The 14,307-nt window shown below is 30.8% G+C and overlaps 2 protein-coding genes across 4 annotated transcripts; one reads left to right on the top strand and one right to left on the bottom strand.

The window, feature by feature from the left end:
• The first annotated feature begins 302 nt into the window (after window positions 1-302).
• On the top strand, window positions 303-5,039 carry LOC137824846 (uncharacterized). Of its 3 annotated transcripts, XM_068630540.1 has the most exons (6): window positions 402-528; window positions 1,282-1,336; window positions 1,525-1,697; window positions 2,182-3,622; window positions 4,214-4,401; window positions 4,695-5,039. In XM_068630540.1, exons 3-6 carry the CDS (start codon window positions 1,602-1,604, stop codon window positions 4,893-4,895), a joined length of 1,926 nt encoding a protein of 641 aa, XP_068486641.1. In that variant the 5' UTR covers window positions 402-528; window positions 1,282-1,336; window positions 1,525-1,601; the 3' UTR covers window positions 4,896-5,039. The 3 variants fall into 3 exon arrangements, with proteins under 3 accessions (XP_068486635.1, XP_068486628.1, XP_068486641.1); XM_068630534.1 differs by lacking the exon at window positions 1,282-1,336 and having other exon boundaries at window positions 303-528; XM_068630527.1 differs by lacking the exon at window positions 1,282-1,336 and having other exon boundaries at window positions 345-840.
• On the bottom strand, window positions 4,966-8,492 carry LOC137824865 (protein trichome birefringence-like 31). Its single transcript, XM_068630546.1, has 5 exons — window positions 8,053-8,492; window positions 7,581-7,752; window positions 6,755-6,954; window positions 6,515-6,661; window positions 4,966-5,643 (listed from the first exon to the last, which is right to left on the bottom strand). The coding sequence occupies exons 1-5, from the start codon at window positions 8,472-8,474 to the stop codon at window positions 5,289-5,291; spliced, it is 1,296 nt and encodes a 431-aa protein (XP_068486647.1). The 5' UTR covers window positions 8,475-8,492; the 3' UTR covers window positions 4,966-5,288.
• Between the last annotated feature and the right edge of the window lie 5,815 nt (window positions 8,493-14,307).

Here is a 14,307-nt window from a genome sequence, read left to right as displayed (position 1 = left end):
ATATAATAACCATGAAATAATAGATATAAATTATTTCTAAATTAGACCTTAAATAAATGAATTTTAAGGTTGGATTAACCCAAAACAAAAGAATAAAGTGTGTAAAAAAATTGGCAATCTAAATTAAATTTGTGAATTTTTAAATATGACTACTAAATTTAGAAAATAAAATTCCGGAAATTGCAACTTAGTCTATTTTTAATTATCAATATTTAAAAGAATATATTAAATTTTAGTTTAAAATAAATTTGAAAAAAACAATAAAAGTAATAAGTTAAGAAAAAGAAATTAGAAAAAAAAAAACAGTAGAGGAATATTACCTGAACAAACGTCCTCCGTAGTTTATGAGAGAAGATAATAACAATAAACAAATTGATTCTGTTTCTGAGCGAAGGTTTCTTTCTTTCTTAAAACCCTCTGATTCCACTCCTCACCCTCAAATTCAGAACCCTTTCTCACTTTGCCTTTCAGTTCTGTTTGGCCTGTCACCGGCTGCTCACGTTGCCGGTTGCTGATCACCGTTTCTTTGTATGCTCCTTATTATCCCATAATTTACTTCAACTGAATTCTGGCCATGCTTCTTTGATCATACCCCGTATGCTTGTTTCCTCTGAAAATTGATCAGGGCCTTTCTGGATGCTTTCAAGTTTTCATCTTTTGCATACCCTTTTTGTTTTTACTGTCACTCAATGTTCTGCAGCCACATATACATCTTTTGATCACCTTTGTGCTGCATAGTAAGATAAGAATATGTGCGTCATGCATGTTTAGAACTTGTTTATGTATTACTGTATTGGTTCTGATAGCTCCATCACCATAATATGAGGAAGTTAGAGTTGGGTAATTCCTGAACTATTAACTATTCTTATTCTTCTTCTTCTTATTGTTGTTGTTTATGTTATTATTATTGTTTTGTTATTGTTATTGCTGTCTTGTGTTGTTATTGGTATTCCATCCACAATTAAAGCACGGTAAGTGTTGAATTGTGTATTTTCTGTAACATTGTTTAGTTACGATGACTACTGAAATTCAGGGGGTCCTATTCGTGACTTCTTTAAATTTAATTCGAGTTGATTCTAGAAGATATGTTTATATGCTAGAATGAGCCAGAAAAGATTCTGTGAAAATTTGAAATTTGGAGGAATTGTATTGGTACCTGTTTAATTGCCTTAGTGATTTTTTATTGTTATTAAGCAAAAGCGGTGAGAGTATTTCCTTTTAAGGATAAAGCTTTTTGTTTCACTTATGTATTATTATTGCTGAATATTTTTTGGTTCAAAGGGAGGAGTTGACTTGGACAAGGGTTTATAACAATTCACATACTGCTCAAACCATGGTATTATTGCTGAATTTTGAAGAGTGGGATTGATTTTTTATTTTTTTTTTATGATAGGCATTAAAACTTAAGGAGAAACATATAGTGTGTATATTTTCATGTGAAAGACAGTTTTGTTTGACATATTACCTTTTTGTGTGTAACTCTTTGTTTAATATGTGTGAGATCCTCTTCCACTGTTGTTGCAGTTTTATCTAGGATTGAAATGGTATTTTCACGAACCTGAGGATTGAAATCTCTGGTCCTGGCACAGTTTTACAAGTTCATGATGGATTTGAGGTTTAAAAATAATAACTGGGTTGGGAATATTTACCAGAAGTTTGAAGCAGTGTGCCTGGAGGTGGATGATATTGTAGGCCAGGTACTATTTCATTATTGCTTTTCTACTTTTCCATTTGTTTGTCTTCCCTCCTCACCTTTGCCTTATTTTGTAATTTATATTTTAATAAAACCACAAAAACAGAAGACTTTATTTTTTTTAAAATTTTGTTTATAAATTTTTTGAATGAACCTGTTTTTTGGAACAATATTGGTTTAAAGAATTCAATTCTTTTATGAATAGTTTTGAGGTTACATTTATGGATTTGTGAAGTGTAATCTATAGACTCTGATAGGGTTTTGAAATTATTGCTTTTCAATTATCATAACATTAAAGCATTGCTATCCACGGGTAGTTTAAAGAACTTCCTTTTTCTGGTAGGCAAAACTTCAATTATTCAATTACAGATTCCCACTTGTTGCTTTGATCCTTGTTCAGTTTCTTGTACTTGTATAACATGTTTGAGGTTGGTTACATTACAATCTTTAAGTTCCTTTGTTTTTTCCTCTTTATTTGTTGTATTCAGGATGCTGTAAAATATCTTGAGAATCAGGTCCAGAATGTTGGAGATAGTGTGAAAAAGTTTTATTCTGGAGTTGTACATGAACTACTTCCCTTTAATTCATTGGCCAGTTCAAAATATGAAGATCATCTTTTGGTAGCTGAGACAAATAACATTGACTTTTCAGTTGAGTCAGTTGCTTGTTGTAAAGATAATAATAAAAAAAGGGATAAGAAAAATCCCATCAATAATTGTTATTTGGCACTGATGGATTCCAATGCCATTGATATTGCTGATTACAAGCAAGCTGGTGTTCTTGCAAATGAAGAGAGTGATGAATCGTGCTCAGTTTCCCTGGAGTTGGAAGATTTTTGCATCACTCAGGAAGAAGTTGGCAGTGACTCAAGAGGAACTTCTGAGTCAAAGAAAGAAAACTTCCACACCAGCTTTGAAGAGATTGCTGTTGAGTCTGTTCCTAAACCAATGGTCTTCATGTCTGTTGGAGATACAGAATCCCTGGAATTCCTTATACACAGTGAATCTTCTTCTGATACTTTTGGCAGTGGATGCGAAGTTTCAATCAGAAAAAAGGTTAACATAGATGTGAATCCTGGGAAAAACTCATGTTTGATTGCTGAAGAAAATGTTATGAATTCATCCACTTCCCATGTGTTGTGTTCCCAGTCTCTTGATGATTCTAATGCCATTGATACTGCTGATATTCAGAAAGGTGGTGTTCATATCAGGCACGCAAGTGAAGTTAGTGATGAATCTTGCTTAGTTTCCCTAGACGTGGTAGATTCTCACATTTCTCAGGAAGAGGTTGATGATGACTCCCGAAGAACTTCTGTGTCTACAAAAGAAACCATCCATACAAGCATTGAAGAAGTTGCTCTTGAGTCTGTTCCTAAACCATTGAACATGATGTCTATTGGAGATAAAGAATCTCTGGAATTCCCTATACATAGTGAACCTTGTTCTGATTCTTTTGACTACAAAGTTTCAATCAGAACAAAGGATAACAGAGCTGTGAATCCACGTCAAAATTCATGTTTGATCGTTGAAGAAAAGGCTAGAAATTCATCCATGTCCGAAGTGTTGAGTTCCCAGTCTCTCGATAAGGAAGAATCAATTAATGTCTCCTTGTTTAGTAAATCGTCTAATGCTGACCAGAACACACATGGTATACTAGCTGAAGTTTCACCTGATGTTTCAGTGTCAAGTGAAAGGCCTTTTTCATGGACAGAACCTTCATGCTCGAGTAGTTTCTTAACTTTGGGCAGTCTGTATTCAAAGCAGCTTAATGAATCCTGCAAAAGCAATCCAGGTGATGCTATACTGTGTATTTCAGATGGTTTCAAGGTTCATACATGTTCTGAATGTTCCACCCATCTAGCTGGTCTAGTCACGGAACCTCAGGGTTGTCTCGTGTTCTCTGGTTACTGTCAATCTATGGAATCAGAAGGTTGGTTGCTATCTTCAAATTTCTATTTATGAGAATTTTTTCTTTCATTTCTAGTATATTTCATGATCAATGAAATAATGTCAGGATAATTCATGTAGACTTGGGAATGGCATACATGTTCTTCTCAATACAGCGCTATAAGAGGCTTGTCAGTTCAGATATAGTTCAATTAAACGATCGTGTCAAATAATATATCGACTAAAATTTGAACTCCAGATAAAATAAAATAAAAATATCTGAATAACTTGCTTCACTATATGACCTTTTGGCTTTATGTTATGCACAGTTAAAGCCATCTGTGCTGTATTATCTGTGCAAACCTGTTGTTTTTGCAAGTAGTATGGTTTATCCACACTCATGTTATATAGTGTATCCACACCTTACCATTTTCATTAGTTTTTTTTCCAGTATTTCATTTTGTGTAAAATTCAAATAAAGTGATGTAGATAAAAAAAATTATCCGGTATATTACGTGAAAAAAAATAACAATAGGAACAAATTTTGCACTTACGAATCTTATAATTAATTATTACATGTTTCATTTCATTTAAGTATATTGTCTCCTGTCTAACGTGACTTTTGCTTGTTCAGATAAATCACCGGTGAGTTCGATTGAATCCTGCATGGAAGTCATTCAATTGAATGATGATCTGAAGCTTGAGAAAAGATGTGTAAATGTGGATGATGGTGAACTCCATGCAGTCAAAAGATGTGTAAATGTGGATGATGGTGAACTCCATGCAGTCGCTTTTAGAACTCGAAAGCTTAGATCATATAAGGTACTCTCCTTGGCCTCTCTAATTGTGTTTTAATGTGTAAAGTTATTTAGTAAGTAGATATTGTATTTTTGTGTTTTGTGCTTTGTACAATTTAATACTTACCAAGTAACACCAGTGCTAATCTGCTACTCTATAAAAACTATAATTATAATAGAAGAAAATGCAGTTGCTTTGATATATCTCCCTTGATTCTTTGTGTTTTACATAAAATGGGTAGGGTAGGAAGAGGAAATGAAGTTTATTTTTGGAACTAAGTTATTGCATGTATCATTATGATCTTCTTTCTCATGCAGAAAAGAATCCAAGATGCATTTACTTCGAAGAAGAGGTTATCCAAGGAGTATGAACAGTTAGCAATATGGTATGGAGACTGTGATATTGAGCCTAGCCAAGATTTTTCAGAAACTTTATTCCCATTAAGCACCCGAACGAATATGGAATCAAAGAATGTTGAAGAGCAGTATGATTCAGAATCTGAGTGGGAGCTGTTGTAAATACAGTTAGACTGCATTTAAACAATGATAGACCAATTGCTTTGGCTCTTTATTTTTTGCATATTCAAGGTGGAAATGCATACTGAAACTTACATTATTTAGTTCCATAAAGAAATGGTAATAATGAATTATTTGTGATCATAATTTTTTCTCATTGGTTATTTTAAAAGCGCCTTTTATTTTATTTTCTTCCTCAAGCTGCATACCTGAAAAATGTTTTACTTGGTGTATAAATGGTATCTACTTCATACTAATAGTTAGTTAAATGGTATCTACATCTGTTTACAAAAAGTGTTTGTTTCTGAAAAAGAAAATGAATGATGAGCATGAAAAAAATGTGTGCCCCCCATTTGAGAGATGCTTGTGCTTTCTTTCATGGCTTCTCTGTTCATGTCAAGAGAAGTTTTGATAACCCTTAAATAGATATGCATATAGGATTTCATTCCATGCATCTGGGACTCCAGGTAGGCACCAGTGAATGCAATCAGCAAAATCTTTTGGGTTGGCTCTTTGTTCTTTGGTCAATAACTTGCCCTTTCTCTCCCCATAAACTGATGTGTGAGCATCTTTTCTATACTCTGATAATTGGGTGATATTCAAAAGGGTGACATCTATTTTCAGCACCTTTAGTGCATCATGTATTATCTTCATAATTTCAAGATTTGAGCCCGTTCCCCAATATGGACCTTGGATTGGGTATGACTCATTGAAGCAGTTTTCATTGCTTCCAGGTTTCCATTCCCAGCTCCTGAAGAATGAAAATCAGTAGTCATTTTTGGGAAGTGTCCAAATACAAATGAAGGAACATGAATTGAATGAGTTAAAGCATGTCTGCTTCAACAATTTCTCCTATTTACATCATTCATTTTAGTTCACTTTTGCATTCCAAACAAAATACTAGCATGCTTGATTTCTATTTTCAAAATTAGGATAAAAAAATAGGAAAGAATGATCTTTGGGTTTCTAGAACACTTGTTTTAAAAATGATTTTCCATAGATTTTGAATGAAAATTTAAAATCCTAGTAGCATGAAATTATCTTAGAAAACAATTTTTGGAGCCAAAAAAGTGAAAGGAATCACACATGTCATGTGTCTCTTAGAAAACAATTTTTTCACAAAAAGAGTATAAAAGTATTACATTATTTTCATCTCTTATCTTTCGTTTTTACAAATTTGTATAGGAAACAGCAAAAATATTTTTTTTTCATCTTAACTCTTTTCGGGACATCTCTAACAAGAAACAAAAACGACTGATAAAAAGATGGATCTTTAATCACTTATGAAAACAATGCATTTTCTTGAACTTAGAAGGCAAAGCATTGTTAAAGGATCATAACTGAGTTCTTAACTTATTGTTGTGAATCTTATAATCTGCATTAGATTTGAGAACTCCAATAAATTTTCACTCCAGTTTTGAAGCTCTTGACAGAGTTCATAAGGTAGAAAAACATTTTTTTTATCCTTAGGACACTTCTAAAGAACCTTTATTTAAGAATTGTTAAGCAATATCATTTGATGTGCTAAAGAATTAAGCTCTACTTTATTTATATCATAGAAAAATAAAAATGATGATTCAAACTGTACAATTTTTTACAGAGAAAAATGTTTGAGAACTCACCACAGATGTGTTGGAGACATACTCATGAAAAACACCTTTTGAGTCAGTGGTTTGATGTTTGATTCTAACCAACTAGCCCATGTTTCCAAAGCCAACTTGTATGCTGTGGTAACTTCATATTCTTTGACAAGATGTGGCGATCCATATCTTAAACAAAAAATGTTTCAAACCTTTTCAGTAAAGGAAGAATGATGTTACTGCTATGAACATTGAACTACACTTAGCATTTTGGACACTCACGTAGCATTGATCAAAGGTTTGTGCATCCACCAAACATAGCTCTCGAACACCAGAATGTCCACTCCTTTCCAATGTTTGCCATGGTTATTTATTGAGTCTAGTCTCACCATTCGTTTGTGTACCGTGTGATTTGTTGCATGATCTGAAATGGATTCCACAATGAATGGAGCCCAGTAGTACTCAATCGATGCATTGAACTCCTACAGAAAACAAAGCTACAGAACATCTTAGAAAACTGGGTTTGGTGAGAATGAAACCCCAAATTCATTTTTTGAATAATTAAGGATTAGACTTATTACTTCCTAGTAATTGGTCCCTAAAATTTACAGATTTTGACATCATTAGTTCTTGAACATTTAACATATTGATGTCGGAAAAGTACTAATATGACCCACATTCATGATTTCCAGGTACTAGGGTAAGATTTTCCCATTTGTATGAATTGATGTGTCCTACCAAATTTCTTAGGAACTTTGGATCTGCTCCAATCTCATGGTTATTTTTTTTTTTTTGACAAAAATGGGGTAATTTTTTCCTTTATTAATAAAATGGGGGGTATTTTTTAAAGTCGGAAAAGTTGCGACAAGATGACAGATTTTATTGTGAAGAAGTCGTGCTAATGTAACACGAATTTAGTTTAAAATAATTACATTGAAGTCGTGTCATGTGACACGACTTTTATTTTATTTTTAAAAAAATCCCATTTTAGTAATAAGGTAAAAAAAAAATTGACACAGTTTCATAAAAAATCAATTTCATCATAAGATATAGTAATACTATGTACAAGTTTGGTGTTTATATACATGAGAGACATGTGTTTATATACCTCAATTTTGAAGATCTTCATTGGTGGAATTCTTTGGAGGGATTTCTTTCCTTCAGGAATAACAGATTGTACCAAACAGATCATGGACTCAAATTGGCCTCTTTGTAATGAGTCTCCAATAAACATTATTCTCTTGTTCCTCAAAATGTCCAATAACTTCAAAGCGTTAAATCTGAAGTCAAGAAACACAGAACAACAGAGTAAACCTCACTGTTCCAATGTCACAAAAGTGAATGATTTTTTTTTAACAACGATGCACTGTTCACTCTATTACTCTAGAAACATGAAATACTTTTCTGCTTATGCTTCTGAGAAGCTAGTAGGAGAAGAAAAAAAAAAATTTTGTCAGTAAAATACATTTTAATTTCATAAATATGGATTGTCAGTGTAAAAAGATTTACATCATAAAATAGGAAAGAAAGGCACATAGAAAGTTAGAATGTGCATATAGAAGGGTGGCAATTGGCAAAACCTTGGGAGGTTGCATCCATTAGGCTGCCACCTCCAGTTCTTGTAGAAAGAATCAGGTCTGCCATTCTTGTGGCATGTGGTTTGCTTGACCAAGTAAGGGCAACTCTCTTCTTCATAGTGAGGATAGGACACATTGTCCCACACCCAAGTCCCTTCAAACACATTGCAATTATCCTCAATGCGATCCTCTGGCAAAACTGCAACAGGTAATCTGGTTTTTCCTCCTTGTGGCATGCCATAGATTCTCAAAACATAGCTCTGGTTGATCTTCAAACTATCTAGGACTAATCTTGCAGCTCCTAAGATCAGAATTGAGTACAACGCAATTGGGAAGAGGGATTGGATCCTTCGATCTATCAAGAGCTGCATTGACAAAGGGTGGTTCAAGGAATTGAGAACTGTTCTTACTTTTGTTACAAACATTTTCCCACTAGTTCCTGATTTCGTAGTTTGCTTGGGTTTAAAGCACTTTATAAAACACCCTTTACAACAAACGGTTGGTGGGATCAAAGTTTAGGTGCTGAAAATATTAAGATTGAAGGAACATATGTACTCACACTTAGGCATTGTCAAATGTCACATACGTGTGTCGAACAATTTACCTTTCCTTTTATTCAAAAAAGTGTATATCAAGTTCACCAACTCAAATACCCCTACAATAATTTAACTATGCAGGAGCAATCATTCATTATAACTATTAAATTAAAAAAATTAAAGTATATAAAATAAAAAGAAAGATGATTTTTTTAAACTTAATTAGATGCATTTTGACAAACTTTATGATGGTATACTAATTGTTTTTATTGGAAAAGATCACGACTCTCCCAAGGTAAAAAAAATGGTACTTTTAAAAATCGAATTTATACTTCTAAGGATTATTGATGCTCAAATTATTGATGAATACACGTTGCCATAAAAAAGATGACACCCTATAATAGAATACAACATAAATCATTATGACAAAAAAATAAAGATGTAAGAATTAATGTTCCAACCAAAAAAAATATGTAACCGAACAAAGTATTGTAAGTCAATGTAGTATAACCTCTTTGTCTTGCAAAATCAACTCCATCGAAAACGAAATTTTAGATTTAGCAAGATTAGTAACAAACTACAAACGTATAACTCTAACAATGATGTTCCAATTCTCTTTTGCAGGAGTAACATCGATAACATAATGTATCTGATTATGAACTTGCAATTTGGACATGATCTTTTGTTACGTAAACCACAATGTAAATGTCAATGTGAATATGACAACAAAAGAAACAACCGAAAATACCACACTATAGTATACACCAAAGAAAAAACCCAGAACTTCTAAATTATCTGAAGTTTGATGAACATACCTATCAACATTATATATATATATATATATATAAAAGTAACTTTTAATATTTTCTTTAAAATTTCACATTACAAATTTTTAAAATTTAAATTAAATTTAAACATTAACTGAATAATTAAATGCATAGTATGCAGAATATCTTTAACAATGCAACCTATTAACATGAAAAATATGTTCTCACCGAAATGTTATCCTTGATTTTAGCATAGTTTTGGAAACATTGGAAGTCAATTTGCACTCGTCTCTAAATTTACATAAAATAGAAAAAATGAATTTTAAATGATAAAAGGAATATTTATGAAGCATAACATAAATAACATAAAATTATTAAAAAATAACAGAAAGAATTTTAATATTAATTAGAATATCGAATTTAATATTAATTAATGAGGTAAACAACTAAATTATGTATTAATTATTTTATAACAAATAATAAATAATAACAATTATAAATAAATCATAAATATAAAAAAAATACCTCTCATTTACCTTTTTGAGGTGTGGTACGGTACATAGTTCTTGTTGCTGCTAAGTAGTGTATTCTATTATAAAAAAAATAACATTGCACATGTGAGTGTTAAAAAATCAATCCCTTTTCTATGCTTTTAGATAGCGAGGAGGACTTACAAAATCTATTAACACTATTTTTGCAAAGTCAAACATAAAAACCTATAACATAGGCTTTACAGACGCGTCAAAGTAGACACGGTTTCTGTAGCAATACATACTTGTAACCTTTTTAAAGACAATTATAGGTATATTTACAAAGCAAATGTTGGATTCATAATATACAACTTTATATGAAAAAGAAGAGGTTTGAATATTAAAAACAACATAATTACAAAATACAACCTCGCCTTACCTTTTTTCTACAAAACATGTAAGAAAAAAAATACCACTAAACGTGATGAATGAATGATGAACACATACTATTGTACTATTATAATAAACAAAAAATTGTTAAGTTAAATACTGTAATATAACATTGTACTTCGCAAACCACCATTCCTTAACTGTTCACACCACTAATAGAACCCTCATATCAATCAGGCTCATCCCAATATGAGGCTCAAAAATTAATTTGTCACATTCACGAAGTTTATGGCAATCACAAAATTCTTTCCATCCACAGCCAAATTTAATAGATGCTTTCGGACGTGGGCGTATCAGAATTTTGCACTTGACTTGCCTCTTATGTCCATGAAGGACAATATACTTTAACTTGCTACCCCAAATGTAGTTGGCAAAATCAAGAGGTAGATCCTAAAAACAGACAAATAAGGATATAAATAAATTAATAGAGTAATAAATTAAAGTTAACAAATAGTGTAAAAAATGTCATACAAAATTACTAGATGGCTTGAATGGCACATATATTTTAATAGTAAAATGAACCTTCGGACCATGAATGAGAGGGCACCGATTCTGGATATGATCATAAAATTTGTATATAGATAAAGGGCTCGATTTTCCCTTAAACAAAGTAATATTAAAAAAGTTGTTTCCTACATAACGAAAAAATACAAAATGATTGCCTTCAAGACCATAAAATTTACGGAATTCAAATCATCCTCCACAGATCTCAGGAATGCACAAATCCATATTGTATTTAACAACATGTCTATGACATTTATTATCCACCAAGAACCAATTTGTACCAAGTTCAGAGGCAAACTCTAAAAGCACGATTAAAAAAAGCATGATCCTATTTGAAAAGAAAGAACATGTTAGATTTTGGTGAGTAATAATGTAAAATAAACCAAATATAGAAAACAACATACCTCGTTTAAAATGCTCTTGGTCTAGAAACTTCCCTATGTTTCCATTGTCAAAATCTCATCCAAATTTTGTAAATTTGGAATTTGTGGTACTATCGAAAGATTAGTCATAAGCATAACAAAAAGGAAAATGGTAAATCATAATAATAAATATAATGGATATATCTATGATAGATAGACATATACATAAGATATACATAAGACATAATAGATATGTATAATATATAATATATATAATACATAATTATAAAAGATATTAACTTAAATAAAGATATTAAGATATTCATATTAAGATATTATTATCATTACAATTATTATTATTATTGAAAGTTGGTAATAAGGAATTAAAAATTAAATATATTTTCTTATTATCATTATTATTATTATTGATAGTTGATAATTTAAAATAAAGAAATCAAGATATTCAGATATTCAGATTAGGATATTATTATGAAGACATCAATGGAGTTTTTTTTTGTTGAATGCAAACGACGACAGATATACTCCGATATACATAATAAATATTAAAGTTAATGTCTTTTATTGTCATTTCACAATAAAGATTAAAGTTATTATTTTATTATAATAATTATAAATATATTATTATATTATTGTTATCATTGAAAACAACAACAAAAATATTATGAAGAGGAAATACGCTTCCATAAGTTCATGATGAAGTTCATCATGGGGAATGACAAAAATGAAGACGTCAATGGAGTTTTCTTGAAAAATGTAAACGGCAAAGTCAGAGTGCATGAGAAATGTGAGAGAGAGTATAGTTATGTTAGATGGTAATAAATAATAGTATAATAAATACTAACACAAATATAAAGATGTCAAATTAGTTTTTTCTGGGACAATGAAAAACAGGCCACGTTTCAAAATACCTTAAAATAGATGGAAAACAAAAAATCTTTCAAAGTTGGATCAAATGTGAAATGAACATGAAAGAAGAAAACATTTCACACACTAAACTAAAAAAAGTGTATTTCAGAACTTCAAAAAAATAATAAGAATGTGAAAAATGATAGCAAAAAAATACACTTTATTGTCAAATAGGCAATAACAAAAGAGGACACATGTACTCAAAAGATATAATTTAATTTCAGTAAATGCCTTAAAAGAGTTAGAAAGCAAAAACATCTTTAAAAGTTGGATCAAAACTGAAATGACATAAAAGAAAACAATATATCACAATGAAAACCATAAAAATGTATTTCGGAACATCAAAGAAATCAAAAGAATGTGGAAAATGAAATGATGCAGTTAGTAAAAAAATACACTTTATTGGCGTATTAAATAAACAAACCCCAAACCCTAATTACAAATTTAGAAGATTATTTTACTTTGAAAGAGAAATATAAAAAAGCTAATAACCCAGATTAAAAGATGAAGAGATAAAAAAAAAAAAGAGTGCAAGGATTGCTTCAGGTACAAAAGTGACGATAAAACACTTTACTTGAAGATTAAATGGAGGAATCATGGAAAAAGATGAACTATAAAATAACAGAAAGGGAACAAAATAGAACCTATTCCATTGCATGCCATTGATTATGAACGAAAGCAAAATTTCTGGAGGTGGTTTGCCATAAAAGAAGAACGCAGCAACCAAAAATGATAGAAATGCAGCAAAAGAACATAATAGGTAAAGATTTTCTGCAAAAGTGAGCCTTTAAAAACGGTTTGAAATGCTATATGCAAGAGTAGTGATTATAAATTTCAAGATGAGACATTTATAATCAAAATAATGAAAATGAAAAACTTCTATTAAAACGAGAAATTTTTTTAATTTCCGCTTCATTTATTAACAATTTTGAAGTGCTCATTTATTAACAATTTTACGAAAAAGTAAAATTTTGTATAATTTGTATTAAGTTCATTTATAATTAAAATTAAAAATTATTCAATTCTATTGAATTTTATTAATTGTTCATGAATGAAATAACTGCATTTTCGTTATCATTTACTTGTGATGTTTACTCTCCTTTAATATGTAATTTTTATTTTTGTTTTTAATTTATTAACCGAAATTTAGTATTTATATTCAGAGCTCCAATTTTTAATGGAGAGAAGTCATTAAATTTTAATTAAATGCACAACACTTTTGAAATGAAATTAAAATAGAATTAACAAAATACAACTTACATATTAAACGAAAATTACATTACATTTAATTTATATTTCCATTCTACAACATTTGAATGAAAAAAATCCTAAATGAAGCCAATTTGAATTGTAAAACCAAATTTGTTTCTTTGCCAAAGCCAATACTCTAAGATGGGGTGCTTATTCTGCTAACATGCAATTTGAAATAATAATATGTTTTTTTGTATGGAAACAAGCATATGGAGTTGAACACAACCAATTATGCCAACTAATGATAAATATAAAATTAATCAATAAAACCAACATAGAAGTATAATAAAACTGATACAGTAACAACTAAATATAACCACAAATATTAATCATATAGGTAAACATTTACTTATATGATTTGTCCATAACCACAATGACCCGAATGTGATTCGAGGGCTTCTCACTATCACATTCAAAATACAGTTTGTTACCTTCTCGAAGAACATGTAATGCACAAAATTCCATCCAACCACTACCCAATTCTACACATCCCATTTCTCATTAATCGATTAAAACATCGCATGTGAACTCCTTTGAAGGACCATGCAAAACAACAATACATAACATCAGTGAGCGAATAAATGTGTCAAATGCAGGAGGACGTTCTTATACAAATTGCCAATTAAAGAATTCTAATTAAGAAATGGCCACATTATAAACATGATGCAAATAAACCATATCAATAAATTTGTTAGCAACATAACTATCACCAGGTAAGGTCCATGACATTGGTAGATAGTAGTTGTTATTGTGAAATGACATAATAGTCCTTCAGATAGCGGTAGAGAACGATTAATGGTATCCATAAAAGCTACCACAAAAGATTGTGGTGAATTTCCTTTGTAAAAAGTAATATGAAAGTAATTCACTAGAACAAAATTCTTCAATAACGACACCCTTTAAAGACGATTTAGTGATAACCATCGTTAAAAACGACGCGGTGGCATTCCTGTAATTTTTTTAAAATTTTTTCAGACTTTTAACGACGGTT

This window comes from Phaseolus vulgaris, chromosome 11 (genome assembly GCF_000499845.2).
Source record: "Phaseolus vulgaris cultivar G19833 chromosome 11, P. vulgaris v2.0, whole genome shotgun sequence".
Classification (NCBI taxonomy): Eukaryota; Viridiplantae; Streptophyta; class Magnoliopsida; order Fabales; family Fabaceae; genus Phaseolus; species Phaseolus vulgaris.
Note: the sequence above shows the minus strand (reverse complement) of the source record. Positions and strands in the feature narration are given on the sequence as shown.